The sequence below is a fragment of the Cervus canadensis genome, chromosome 10, assembly GCF_019320065.1.
Source record: "Cervus canadensis isolate Bull #8, Minnesota chromosome 10, ASM1932006v1, whole genome shotgun sequence".
Classification (NCBI taxonomy): Eukaryota; Metazoa; Chordata; class Mammalia; order Artiodactyla; family Cervidae; genus Cervus; species Cervus canadensis.
This window is the reverse complement of record NC_057395.1, coordinates 64,896,589-64,911,887: the sequence shown is the minus strand read 5'-3', so window position 1 is coordinate 64,911,887 and position 15,299 is coordinate 64,896,589. Positions and strand designations below refer to the sequence as shown.

Sequence of the window (15,299 nt, the reverse complement as noted above, 5' to 3'; positions counted from 1 at the left end):
CTGGGCCACAGTCAGCTCCCGGTCTTGTTTTTACTGACCATATAGAGCTTCTCCATCTTTGGCTGCAAAGAATATAATCAGTCTGATTTCAGTGTTCACCATCTGGTGATGTCCATGTGTGGAGTCGTCCCTTGTGTTGTTGGAAGAGGGTGTTTGCTATGACCAGTGCGTTCCCTCTGACAAAACGTGGTCCACTGGAGAAGGGAATGGCAAACCACTTCAGCATTCTTGTCTTGAGAACCCCATGAACAGTATAGTTCTCATTGCTATTGGCAATTATTTTGAATATGTGGTCTTTAAAAACCATGCTAGAGGGACTTCTCTGGTGGTCCAGTGATTGAGCTCACCTTCTAGTGCAGGGGACACTGATTCCATTCCCAGTTGGGGAACTGTGGTACCACATGCCCCAGGGCAAATGAAGCCCGTAAGCCGCAACTAGTGACCCGGAGAGCCACAACTAGAGAGAGGCCTGTACGCCACAACAAAAGATCCCACATGCAACTAAGACCCAGTGCAGCCAAAAATAAATATTTAAGAAGGAAAAAATTAATAAAAACAGTGCTAGAATGAACATCTTTATACACAAAGCATTTTTCAGGTTGCTTATTTAAATTAGAATTTGTCAAAAAAAAAAAAGAAAGAATTTGTCCTACGTAATAGCATCTGCTGGATATATTGTATCTACACATGTTAAATGTTAACTCAGAAGATCCAAGGGCTGGATATAACAGTGGCCCTTCTCTTGAGCAGGAGGTTCCAGGAGAATTACTTCTACAGTTGAAATCTGAGGCTCCAAATGCACGTGCAGTCTAATGGTATTTTTCTTTTGCTTCCTAATTAGCTTCCAGTGCGATTCCAAAGACTTGGACACCTGGTGGCTCTGATGGCGCTGCTGTGTGGGGACCCACTGAAAGAGGTGGCCGAGGAGGCTGCTGAGGGCACACACTACCTGCTGCACATCACCCTGAGGCTGAAGTGTAAGGCGCTGCTGGAGGCAGTGAGGCCCTGAGTCAATTCTCCAGCAGAGCACAAAAAGCACCAGGCCTCCTTGTGCGCTCACTGCCCACATTCTAGAAAGACTTTTACCCTGGTTCATAGAGAGAAGGGTACCCCGTCCCTAGGCAAAGATAGAGCCACACTGACTTAATAATGAGAAGGGTAACACTGGATGAGACCCATCAGCGTCAGCCATGTGCGTGACCATGGAGTTGGAGTAGAAAACGTGTGGCCCTGTGGACAAACTGGGGTAATTAGTTTAGTTGGAAGTAGAAGAAGTTCTTGCCATTCTTTGGGCCTGCCTTTATGTGTTTATCCCAGGAACGTTTACTGAGTCCTTACTCAGATCTAACAGTAACCAGAAAATAAGTGGTCCAGTCCTTATGTGGGCTTCACAGGTGGCACAGTGGTAAAGAATCTGCCTGCCAATGTAGGAGATGCAAGAGACATGGGTTCGATCTCTGGGTCGGGAAGATCCCTTGGTGAAGGAAATGGCAACCCACTCCAGTATTTTTGCCTAGAATATGCCATGGACAGAGGAGCCTGGTGGGCTATAGTCTGTGGGGTTGCAAAGAGTCGGATACAACTAAGCACACACAGTCCTTAGATGTAACACACGATCTAGTGGGGGCATCAGAGAATCAGAGAGTCAGCAAATAACTGTTATAAACATTTGACTGCTATGAAGGAAAATTACAAAGGCCATGAGTAAGGATTAAATCTAGTCGTGGGGTTCAGAAATGGCCTCTCTGAAGATAACCTAAAAAATAACATTTAGTCAAGTGAAGTGGTAAGAAGAGTGTATTGGGCAGAAGGAATAGCATGAGCAAGGACACTCAGCAGGTATGAGCTTGAGGAGTTTGAATAACAGAAGGCCATGGTTGTCAAGGAGTAAATCACCGATCCCCACAGTTGGAAGAAACTTCAGAAGATATCTAACCCAGACTTCCCCCAGTGTTGAGTCTGAGACTATTCTGTCCCTACCAAGCAGTTGCCCTGCCTGGGCTTGCTTATACCGAGGACAGTATAGTGCTCTACTTCCCAAAGCAGCAGTCTCATTTCTGGGCAGCTCTGAGCATGAGCTTTGTCTGCTGAGACATATAGCCACAGGAACACAGCTGGTGTTTCATTCAGCAAATATTTATGAAGCACTTCTTGTTCGAGGGATGCATTGGTGAGTAAGACAGGCAAGGTCCCATCCCGCAAAGAGCTTAAGGTTGGAGAAACAGTATCCTCAACCGTGGGCTCAAATACTTCCTATAGATCAACCATGGGCTCAGATACTTCCTGTAGATCAACCATGGGCTCAGATACTTCCTAGAGATAAATTTCCAGTGAAGATGAGATAAAACAGGAGGAAAACAAAACACTGTTAGGGCATTTTGGCAGACTCAGTATCAGCAAAACTAGACACATAGTTCTGATTGCAGAATTATCAAACTCAGTACAAAACTGTAAATTTTTGTGGGGACCTAAGGACTTACCTGGTGGCTCAGACGGTAAAGCATCTGCCTACGATGTGGGAGACCTGGGTTCAATCCCTGGGTCGGGAAGATCTCCTGGAGAAGGAAATGGCAATTCACTCCAGTATTCTTGCCTGGAAAATCCCATGGATGGAGGAACTTGGTAGGCTACAGTCCATGGGGTCACAAAGAGTCAGACACGACTGAGCGACTTCACTTTCACTTTACAAGCTTCATCGGAAGACCCCTCGAAAGGCCTAACCAATGGGGAAATAAATGGTTTAACTTGCCTCATTTGTATTTCCAAATCACTCAAAAGCTCTTACAAAGAGCTCTTCTCTTTTCTTTCAGCTCTTTTTATATATTGCTCTTCCACAGAAGAGAAGCAAATCAGATTAATACACACTCCTTCCCCCATTTTGGGGGGTGGGGAGTAAAAAGTAAAAATGAGCATTTTTACTCAAGTTAAAAAGACGAGAATAAGACTGGGGATCCACTTCAACCTGAAGATCAACCAGACTTGCAAAATCAAGAAAAAGGAAATAAGTCAGAAAGTATTAATATGTTATATTATTTTCTCAGGTATCACTTACGACAAGAAAAATCGCCAAAGCCTGAAAAGAGCAATGAAAAAATGTCGAGAACTCCTAGAACTCTACAATATTAAGCAGTTCTATAGTTGTCCCTTCAGAATTGCCCAGGTAATCAGAACAGCTAAAATTTTAAAGACAGACAGCTTGAAATGTTGGAGAGGATGGGAAACAACAGACGTCTCATACGTTTATTCATGAGAATGTGAAATGATAAAACCACTTTGGGAAAAGGTCCGTTCATTTCTTGTAAAACTAAACATACAAGATTGCCCAGAGAATTTGCTTTCTGAACATTTCATAGTTTGGAGATGAGGTAATGGCCATGACTGTCACTCACTTTGCCCTGTGAGTTTAAGGGATTTCCGTCAGACCGTCAGTGAGGCAGTATCACTGTGTGGACATTTTTTCAGACCAGCTCTGTGCCCGATTGCTCTCCTAACCCCACCCAACCCCATGCAAATGTAAATCCTTGTCACAAAAAGGGACCTCAAGAGGGTGAATTTGAGGGACTTCCCTGGTGGTCCAAGGGTTAAGACCACCTTCCAATGCAAGGAGTGCAGATTTGATCCCTGGTTGGGGAGGTAAAATCCCACATGCTTTGTGGCCAAAAGATACAAGCAATATTGTAGCAAGTTCAATAAAGACTTACAAGAAAGCTCTAATTTTTAAAAAAATGGGTGTAATTGATGCAAATACAACTACTAAAAAACCATACACTTCTTTGTTAATGTAATTATCCAATACTCCACAAATACCAAACATCTTCTTGGTATCAGGGTCTTCCCTGGTGGCTCAGTGGTAAAGAGCCTGCTTGCCAGTGCAGAAGACCTGGGTTGGGAAGATCCCCTGCAGAGGAAATGGCAACCCACTCCAGTATCTTGCCTGGGAAATCCCATGGACAAAGGAGCCTGGCGGGCTACAGACCATGGAGTCACAGAAGAGTCGGACACAACTGAGAGACTGAGCAACAATAGGTGATACAGGAAAAAAGTCTACAGATCTTACTCATACACGGTCTAAGGTATCAGGTAAATAATCTTTACATCAGTTTCCTCATCTGTTTATGAGGATCTGTAAAAATTAGGATAACTCAATTGTTAGGAGAGTCAAATGAGATACAGTATAGAAAATGCTTTGCTTAGTGCCAATCACGTGGGAAATGCCTACTAGACTATACCTATTACAATTATGTGGAGGACTTGATTCACTGTCATGTACAAACTGTGGAGAATTCTTAAAGAGATGGGAATACCAGACCACCTGACCTGCCTCCTGAGAAATCTGTATGCAGGTCAAGAAGCAACAGTTAGAACTGGACATGAACAACAGACTGGTTACAAATCAGGAAAGGAGTATGTCAAGGCTGTATATTGTCACCCTGCTTATTTAACTTATATGCAAAGTACATCATGTGAAATGCCTGGCTGGATGAGATACAAGCTAGAATTAAGATTGCCGGCAGAAATATCAATAACCTCAGATGTGCAGATGACACTACCCTTATGGCAGAAAGTGAAGAATAACTGAAGAGCCTCTTGATGAAGGTGAAAGAGGAGAGTGAAAAAGTTGGCTTAAAACTCGACATTCAGAAAACTAAGATCACAGCATCCGGCCCAATCACTTCATGACAAATAGATGGAGAAACAATGGAAACAGTGACAGATTTTATTTTGGGGGGCTCCAAAATCACTGCAGATGGTGACTGCAGCCATGAAATTAAAAGACGCTTGCTCCTTGGAAGAAAAGTTATGACCAATCTAGACAGTGTATTTAAAAGCAGACACATTTCTTTGCCAACAAAGGTTCGTCTAGTCAAAGCCTTGGTTTTTCCAGTAGTTATGTGTGGATGTGAGAGTTGGACTATAAAGAAAGCTGAGCGCCGAAGAAGTGATGCTTTTGAACTGTGGTGTTGGAGAAGACTCTTGAGAATCCCTTGGACTGCAAGGAGATCCAACCAGTCCATCCTTAAGGAAATCAGTCCTGAATATTCATTGGAAGGACTGATGTTGAAGCTGAAACTCCAATACTTTGGCCACCTGATGTGAAGAACTAACTCACTGGAAAACACCCTGATGCTGGGAAAGATTGAAGGCAGGAGGAGAAGGGGATAACAGAGGATGAGATGGTTGGATGGCATCACTGACTCGATGGACCTGAGTTTGAGTGAGTAAGCTCCAGGAGTTGGTGATGAGCAGGGAAGCCTGGTGTGCTACAGTCCGTGGGATCGCAAAGATTTGGACACAACTGAGCGACTGAACTGAACTGAAAGTACAATGAGAAGCAGAATGACACATTATTTTAATAAATCATCTCCAAATTATTTTAGCTAGGCTTGGGTCCCTGTCAGCCATAGAGCACTAGGGCCTTTCCTTAATTCCTATTCCTATAAAAGTATCATGTGTCACTCTTTCTGAGGGTCTCAGTAATCAAGGTTTTTTATCTTTGGCCATGATCCATGGCTTGCAGGATCTTGGTTCCTCAACCAGGACTCAAACACGTGCTCCCTGCAGTGGAAGCACAGAGTCCTAACCACCCGACTGTCAGGGAAGTCAGGAAGTCAGTACAAGCTTCTTTCTAAAAGTCGGAGTTGTAACAAACCAGGCACATTCCCTTTGGACACTGGGTTGCTTCCAGTTTTTCACTTCTGTAAACAGTATAGAACTAAAGAGCCCTGAACATCTTTGTATGCTTCTCTGATTGTTGACTTAGAATTGTTCCTTGTTCAGGACTCTTCCTGTTAAACCATTCATCTTGAAAGTTCATTTTCCCCAAATCATCTCAGGTCTTTTCCCTAAATCATCTCAGGTCTTCGAAGTTTTTCTCAATTCCAATGAGCTCTACCAGTTTGTAATGGCTACACTGGATGGCCTGAAAAACCTGAAACATCCACACACGCAGCGGTCAGCGGGGGAATTGCTGATAGCATTGGTGAAGACTGCACAGTCCCGGTTTGAGAAGGTAAACTGCTCAGTGGACGTTTCCGGAGTTCAAAATGCAGGCAGAGACCTGTCCCCACCTACAGATGCTAAGGTCTCTCCTGCTGTTCATATTCAGCAGAATACAACTGAGAACAACCACTGAAGGGACCATGGTCAAAGCCTTAGTCTATTTAGTTAATGCTGAAAAATCATGCATTCAACAAGCATATACAGCCACTGTGTATGCCACTAGGGATGGCAGGTTTGTTTGTTTTTTTAATCTGAGGTATGGCCCCTATTTTCCAAAAGATTGTAGTTTTTTTTGGGAAATATAATTAACATAGATGAGAATGGTAACTCCAGTTTAGATCCTCATTCGGGTTGGTTAAAGGTACCAAATTTTAAAAATCAAGCCATCAGTGATCCTAGAGGGAGGCTAACTTAGTAAATTTAAAATAAAGAGAATTTATTTTAATGAAATTGATACACGAAGAAATAACAATATGGTTATATCATCTATAAATATGGAAAGACATACTGGAAGAGATAAAATGGATGAAAGTAGTTGTCTCTGGAGTGTGGACCTGGGGAATAGGCCAGAGAGAGCCTTGAATACCACTGGACTTTTAAAATTGTGTGCATGTTGCACTTTGATAAAAATAAAAATAATTTTAAAATGATGAAAACCCATTTTTTAATCTATTAAAATAGCAAAGATACAAAAAGATCAGTACTATATTGAAAGAAGGTGAAATGGGCATTTGTATCTTTTGGGTGCTTTCAGCTGTAAAAAAAAAAATTGTGAGAAGCTTATACAAAGGGTTTATCACCTCATATATTAAGAAGTCTGGAAGTAGGGTATATTTTTTAGGATCGGTCCAGCAACTCAACAACTTTATGAGAGAGCCAGGGGTTTTTCCATCATTCCCAGTTAACCTGTTCATATACCTGACAGCCACCACAGTTTCCAACTCTCTGAGTAGGTAAGGCTACCCAGCAAAGAAGAGAGAGGTTGCCTTCCTTTAATCAGAGAGAAAAATCTTTCCCAGGAGCCCCCAGCTGGTTTTCCTCCATGTTCATTGGCCAGAATGCCATCACATGCCCAACCTCAAACCGTTTCTGGCAGCTGGTGGTAAGAACGGCTATTTCATATAAGGCTACTAAGGACTGCTTTTTGAAAAGCTGACATTCTGACAGAGATCTTGAGCCACAAGTCTAGGAGCAGGAAGAGCAGTCCAAGCAGAGAAATGGATCAAGCCCAGTGGCTGTTGTTTTCTTTACCTGAAAATGATAAACTTCTGCAGGAGGAAGGCAGCTATGACTCCCTGCCATTCTCAGAGCCAGAGTGGGGAAAAACCAGCCTCCTTCCAACTTTTATTAGTTTGTCTTATTATAAAACCAATACATAATCTTTAAGAAAAAATTAGAAAAAATATATAAGCAAAAATGTAAATATCCCATCACTCAAAGACACATTAATATGTTTGGATATATGTTTTTCCAAATCCCTTTATGTGCATATACATCCATACAGGTATACTCTAAGTAGTTTTGATAATAATAAACTTTTTGAAAAATAATAAACATTCTGTATGAAAAGTCACCCCCAGAACCTCTTCAAAATAACCACAGTATCCTCAGTAACTATCAGTGTCCCACAGCAGTAGGTTTAAGCGATTTCTTTTCATTCTTCAGGTGCCAGAAATTATGGGAGCTCTCTGTGCCCTGCTCTCCACAATCAGCCAGCCTAAGGTTCGCCAACAAATCACAAATATTGTGAGTTTGTTTCTGTCCAGGCCCAAGTACACAGATACAGTGATCGACCATCTTCTGTGTCACCCAGTACCATATGGCAGGTAACAGAATCTGGTACAGCCTCTGGATTAAGTAGGGGTGTGTGCTACACCTCTGAGTACTGTGGAGCAGGGTTGCCCTCAAAAATCTAAGGATGTTCTTGTTGAAATATTATATAAACAGATGTCTGCAGGGTAAATCAGGACATAATGCCTAAAATAAACAAACCATCCAGAATGAAGAACATTTTACGAGATAATTGGACTGAACTCTTCAAAAAAAATTATCTTGAAAGAAAATAATTGTGCGGAAGGCACTGTTCTAGATAAGAAGATACTAAGGTGACGTAACCAAATGCAATAAAGGACTTTGGATTCTGTAAGAAAAGCAAAAGCTGTCAGAGAAAATTTTCAAGAGATTTAAATATATATACTAATTACTAAATTAATGTAACCTTAGATGTGAAATAACAATATGTAGAAAATTTCCTTATTCTTAAGAGACAGATAATTTAAGGGAGATTTAGGGGTGAATGTCATGATATCTGTAATACATTTAAGAAAAATTTAGCCAAAAAATAAATATATATATAAAAAATAAAGTATAAATATATATATATAATAAAGTATAAATATATATTAAAAATAAAGTATAAATATATACATAAATAAGAATAGAATCAGAGAGGAACAAAGAGGAAGCTTTTTTATGACTAGTGGTTTTGAGTTGGAGGCAAGGCACCCTGGAAGTTCCAGGAAATGCTTTATGGGGAAGGCAATGAGGCATCCAGGCCCCATCCCACTTTAACCAGAGCAGCCCTTCTATTTATCTGCTTTATATACTGTGATTCTGGGTAATTATTATCTTGAAAGAAAGATTTCCTAGCTTTTTCTAAATTGAAGTATTGTTGATTTCCAGTATTATGTTAGTTTCAGGTATACAGCAAAGTGATTCAGTGTTTGTATTCACATTTTTTGCTAGATTCTTTTCAGATTCTTTTCCATTATAGGTTATTACAAGATATTGAATATATTAATAGTTCCTTGTGCTGTACAGCCAGTCCTTGTTGTTTAACTGTTTTATATATGGTGGTGTGTAACTGTTAATTCCAAACTCCCAATTTATCCCTCACCCCCGACTTTTCCCTTTGGTAACTGGCGTGCTGCAATTGGTTGCAAAGAGTCAGACACGACTGAGTGACTGAACTGAACTGAACTGAATAATTAGTGATATTGAGCATCTTTTCATGTGCCTGTTGGCCATCTGTATGTCTTCTTTGAAATGTCTATTTAGGTCTTCTGCCCATCTTTTGATTGGATTGTTTGTTTCTATCCTGAGCTATTTGAGCTGTTCATATAATACGTTTTGGAAATTAAGCCCTTATCAGTTGCATTGTTTGTAAATATATTCTCCTAGTCTGTAGGTTGTCTTTTTGTTTTGTTTATGATTTCCTTTGCTACGCAAAATTTTTAGGTTTGATTAGGTCTCATTTGTGTATTTTTGCTTTTATTTCTTTTGCCTTGGGAGACTGATCTAAAAGAATATTGCTACGATTTATGTCAGAAACTGTTTTGCCTATGTTCTCTTCTAGGAGTTTTATGGTCTAGGAGTTTAATGTCTTTTTTTTTTAATTTTTTTATCTTTTCTTCTTTTTAGTTTAATGTCTTATATTTAAGTCTTTAAGCCATTTTGAGTTTATTTTTGTGTATGGTATGAGGGAGTGTTCTAATTTCATTGATTTACATGCAGGTTTCCCAGCACCACTTGCTTCAGCTTTAAACTGTTTGAAAATTGTTTCAAAGCTGGTTTCAATGAATAGGTTTCATATAATGTTTTGCTGCAGTGCTAATGTTTTCTGTAAGCTGAAAGTAAGTTTAGTCGCTCAGTCGTGTCCAACCCTTTGCGACCCCATGGACTGTAGCCTACCAGGCTCCTCCGTCCATGGGATTTTCCAGGCAAGAGTATTGGAGTCTGTTGCCATTTCCTTCTCCAGAGGATCTTCCTGACCCTGGGATCAAACCCGGGTCTCCCTCACTGTAGGCTGACGCTTTACTGTCTGAGCCGCCAGGGAAGCTGAACTTAGACGTTTCACCCCACTGCATCAAATAAAAGAGAGCTTTTTTTTTTTTTTTTACTTTTTTTGCACTTATTTTTTGCAGCATTTATTCCCCGGCCATAAGTTTTTGCTTCTTCTTTTTCTTCTGTGCAACCTCCTCTTCTGGCTTAGGAACAATCTGCTCTTTTTCAATAAGGATCATCTCAATGTGGCAGGGAGAGCTCATGTAGGGGTTGATCCAACCGTGAGCTCTGTAAGTCCTGCACCGCATTTTGGGGACTTTGTTCACCTGAATGTGCTCAATGACCAGAGAATCTACATCTAAGCCCTTAAGTTCAGCATTACTCTCTGCATGTTTTAAGCATGTGCTGTAAAAATTCAGCACTCTTTTTGGGCCACCAACCCTGCGCCAGCCCCACTGTTTGGCCTGTGCACACCTACCAACTCAGCCATTGTAATGACATTGCTTCTTTAAAGTGACATCCTTCAGATACTTGGTGGCTTTTCGGATATGCATATCCTTTATAGTCTGGGCAGTTTCACGAGTGTTCTTAAAGTGAACACGAAGATTTGAACCTCTTAACTTGCATGATTTTATGGGCTTTTCTGGGTCGAGTGAATAGAGCACCATTTTTAGAGGTCACCTCAGGCCACTTACCGGAAAAGGAATAAAGGAGAACTTTTACTCATCCAGAAGAAAAATGAGTTAATACAGATTGTTTAATGGTCTTAATTTTGTGTATTTCTCTGGAACATTGTTTTTAAATCTTTACTACTTGCTTCAGCTTACCTATTAATACACTATATTCTTATGTAAAATATATGATTTGGTATAAAGTATTAGCTATATTCAGTTGATTTAAATGTAATTATAGCATTATTTTATTTTTTTGTGTTTGTTCTAGTTCTTGGAAAACTACTGCTTTTGGTCAAGTGAGAACTGTAGACTCTGTTAGAAATGAAAATGACGTAGGAAACTTAGAGTACAGGGTATGTGATAGGGAATTGTGAGATTGAAAAGATATGTTAGGACCAGTTTGTGAATGGTCTTAAAGTCCATGCTGAGCTTGTGGGAACTTGAGTCTATGAAACCTTGGGAGTTACTGTTATGAAATCAGATAGCAATTCTGAAGAATTGAGCCTCAGAGAGGAAAACCTCTTATAGATTGGATTCCAGACGGATTCTGGGAAGCTCGTGGTCGCAGTTGGCCTAGGATAAGCCATTCTTCTGAACCCTCTTCCTCTGGGATTTCTAGGCATCTGGCTGAGTTGTGGAGAACTCTGGAGGTTGGGAGTTACTGTTGTGAAATCAGATAGCAATCCTGAAGAATTGAGCCTCAGAGAGGAAAACCTCTTACAGATTGGATTCCAGACGGATTCTGGGAAGCTCGTGGTCACAGTTGGCCTAGGATAAGCCATTCTCCTGAACCCTCTTCCTCTGGGATTTCTAGGCATCTGGCTGAGTTGTGGAGAACTCTGGAGGTGGAGCTGCCCAAAACGACCTGGATTCTCTGGAGACTCCTGAGGAAGCTGCAGAAATGCCATGATTCTGGCACCCAGGAGAAGATGGCCTATGTGGCTGTTGCTGTAAGCCCTTGAGCTTTGCCCCTCCAACTTTAGCCCACCATGGCCCTCCTGGATAATTGGCCCAGCACCATCTGGAGAGTGTTCCGTTTGGTTCCTCTCAAAGTTTGTTTCCCTCATCCATTTACAAATCCACCAGTGTCGCCACCAAGGGATGGACGTGGAGGAGGCTGAGATGAGTGAAGGAGTCAGTATGGTTTCATCTGTTTTAAGCATTCTTTTCCTCATCTTTTAAAAAATGTGTATCATCATAGTCAAGAGAGTACAAACATTTCAAAGAATATAGAAGAATATAAAATAGAAACCAAAGGTCCTCCTTTGAAAAATTGTTTTTATTTTTTATTTAATTTTTTTTGGCCACACCTCACAGCATGCAGGATCTTAGTTCTCTGACCAGAGATCAAACACACACCTCCTGCATGAAAGGACAGAGTCTTAACCACTGGACCAACAGGGATGTCTCCCAAAGGTCCACTTTAAGCAGAGGTTGGCAAACTTTTTCCGTAAAGGACCAGAGGGTAAATATTTTAGGTTTTTCAGGTCACATATAGTCTCCAGTCTCTACCACATATTTTTGGATATATTTTTAAATAATCCTTTAGAAATCAGGAAACTATTCTTAGCTCATGGCTATACCATGTCCCTAAAAATGAACTTTCTACAAGTGTTTATAATGTATAAACTTCTTGTATATGTACTTGGCATACTTTTTCCCTCTATATTTTTCCTTTTAAATAAATTTTTTTTAGAGCAGTTTTAGGCTCATAGCAGAACTGAGCAGAAAAGTACAGAGAGTTCCTATGTATTCCCTGCCTCCCCCATATCCATGCCTATTTTATTTCATTTTATTAACAATGTATTAATTTCTACTATACAGGAAGATGATTCAGTTATTTATATATATATGTATATTCTTTCTCATATTCTTTTCCACTATGGTTTATCACAGGATATCGAGTATAGTTCCCTATGTTATACAGTAGGACATTGTTGTTTATCCATTCTGTATATAAACTATTATATACAGGATGGATAAGCAAACTCCAAACTAATCCCAAACTTCTAATCCACCCCTCTTCCACCCCACTTCAAGACTACTTTTTACTTTATCTTATTCCCTACCAGTTTATGGCTCTGCTTTCTCTGACCTAAGTTTTTATCATACTTTTTTTTTAGCTTTCAGAATTACTTTGAAGTCTCTAATCTGCTATTGTCTTCTCTCTTACACTCTCTGTTCTTGTGGGTTTATGCCTTTTTGAAAATCCCTAAATGTCTTTTTAGTGCAGTTTTAGGTGTTAGGGCAGATAAAGGTATATATTTAATCTGATTAGTCTTTAAAATTCTGTATGTATATTAATAAGATCACAGTACATACCATTTGATGACCTGCTGTTTTTCATTTAACCATACACAAACTACTTTCTGTATCAATATGTAGAGCTCTCTGTTATCCTTTTCATAGCTGCATAGTAATTGGTTTTCATTACCTTTTAAAAAACAGGTAATACATGATGCAGAACCATTTATTTCATTATTGTTTCCTATTAATGAACATTTGACACTTTTCAAACTTTTGCCTTGAAAACAGTACTGTAGCAAACTTAATCATGCTTGCATCAATTTTGTTATACATGTCCAATTGTTTTCTTAGGGTAAAGTTCATTGAAGGGCAATTTCTGGGCCAAATGGTGGGCTCATTTAAACTTTTGGTAATGTTCCCAAATGACCCTCTAGAACTCTGCCCTTCTGTCGTCATGTGTGAGCATGGCCTTGCCACATCGAGCATTGTTGTCTAGCTGCTAGGTGAAAAAGGAACATATTCTAATTACAGTTCCATCATTAGCAAGGTTCAACATTTATGTATGTTCTTCAGTTGGTCATTTATGTTTCTTCTTTCTTCATGTCCTACACACCAGTGCTTCTCAGTTTTAACACACACGCAACCCACCATCATCTAAGGATCTAATTGAAATACACACTCTGATGCAGACATTCTGGGGTGGAGGAGGGGTGCTTGCGATTCTCCATTTCTAATCAGCTCCAGGTGACGCCAGTGCTCCTGGTAGGTGGGCCACACTTTGAATAGCAGGCCTTTTCATTTGTTCTTCCTGACATATAAGGGCATTGTATATATTAAAACTATCGCGTTTCTGCAAATTATTATCTTTGTTTATGAACAATTTTCTTTTTGCCCGGGGTTTAAGTTTGTATGTGGTCAAATATGTGAATGGTTTCCTTATAGTTTCCTTCTGGATGTCAGGATGTCCCACACTCTGGCAACTTTTAGTGACAACTTGACTCCTATCCCATTACCCTGTCACTTTTCATGTCCCTGCGTTGCTTACCACTACTGTTCTGCCTGTGATTTAGTAGAACCAGAAAGCATGTTCTGGAACAAGCAGAAGTAAAACAAAAGTAAGACTTAGGAATAGTGGGTGTTCAGCTCTGCTGTGTGCTTTTCTCCACAGGTGACAGATGCCCTTTATGAGGTGTTTGTGGGGAACAGACTCCGAGCAGCTACGTTCCGGCTCTTTCCTCAACTTCTCATGACACTCCTCGTCCAGGTTCACCACACCATCGGCCTCACCATGTCTGATGTTGCCATCCCCAGTGGCCTGTACCCGGAACAGGAAGTGTCTTCAGAGGTCACCCCCTTGTGGTACTGTCCATTGTGATTTTGTTGACCAGGAATCATTCTGTGCTCTCACTGGCTCTCTTTGGTCTTACTGGTGAAAGTCACTCAGTCATGTCTGACACATTGAGACCTCGTGGACTGAAGCCCATGAGGCTCTTCTGTCCATGAAATTTTCCAGGCCAGAATACTGGAATGGGTAGCCGTACCCTTCACCAGGGGATCTTCCCAACCCAGGGATCAAACCCAGGTCTTCTGCATTGCAGGTGAATTCTTTACCATCTGAGCCAAGGAATATTGGGAAGCCTAACAATAATGGCGTGGGTAGCCTATCCCTTCTCCAACGGATCTTCCCTACCTAGAAATCAAACTGGGGTCTCCTGCATTGCAGACAGATTCTTTACCAGCTGTGCTACCAGGGAAGCCCAGTCTTATCGATGTCAAGGCAAATTTGGCTATCTGAGTTCAGATGCCCTGCAAAATAATGGGTGACAGCATGCCAGCCCTTTCTTGATAAATCAGGTAATGGCAGAGACAAGCGAGACAGCCTTAAACCTACCTCCAAGACCAACTGATCCAAAGCTGAGCATTTTCTCATTTCTGCTTAAGGTATAGGGAGGTATTTTTAAATTCCCCTTTAGGGTCTCAATAGAAATTTCTCAGTATTTCTGGGGCACATGGATTTCTTTATGAGGAAGTGCTCTAATGTGGAATATTTAAGAACGCCTGACTAAGAGGCAGAAGAACTTGAGTTCTGATTCTCATTCATTTTTTGTTTAAGTATTTATTTTAAGTTCTGCTGGGTCTTTGTTGCTGCACGCAGGCTTTCTTTTGTTGCAGCGAGTTGGGGGCTACTCTTTAGCTGCTTTTCATTGCCATGGCTTCTCACTGTGGAGCATGGGCTCTAGGTGCACGGGCTTAGTGGTGGCTCGAGTGCAAGGCTCCATAGTTGTGATGCACAGGCTTGGTTGCCCTGCTGCATGTGAAAGCAGGGATCAAACCCGTGTCCTCTGCATTGGCAGGAGGATTCTTAACCACTGGACCACGAGGGAAGTCCTGATTCTCATTCCTTTAAATAGCTCTGTACTCTGGGCAAATCTTTCTGTTGTTCTGTGCCTCAGTTTCCTTATCTGTAAGTGAACTCAGGCTAGGTATTCTCCAAGAACCTTTCCAGCTTCAAGATTCTCTGATGTTATGTCCAAAATACTAGTTCGATAAGTAGTTTTCAAAAGCAGTGGAGGAAATTTTAGGGGGGTATAAATT

At 40.8% G+C, this 15,299-nt stretch overlaps 1 protein-coding gene across 1 annotated transcript in view; it reads left to right on the top strand.

Moving 5' to 3' along the window:
• Positions 1-15,299, top strand: part of MROH8 (maestro heat like repeat family member 8) — a 55,644-nt gene that overhangs the window by 28,145 nt on the left and 12,200 nt on the right. The window contains exons 9-14 of the mRNA XM_043479157.1: positions 842-977; positions 3,042-3,160; positions 5,858-6,010; positions 7,666-7,826; positions 11,272-11,407; positions 13,873-14,063. Coding sequence (XP_043335092.1) covers positions 842-977; positions 3,042-3,160; positions 5,858-6,010; positions 7,666-7,826; positions 11,272-11,407; positions 13,873-14,063 — 896 coding nt within the window. The remainder of the gene's footprint in view (positions 1-841; positions 978-3,041; positions 3,161-5,857; positions 6,011-7,665; positions 7,827-11,271; positions 11,408-13,872; positions 14,064-15,299) is intronic.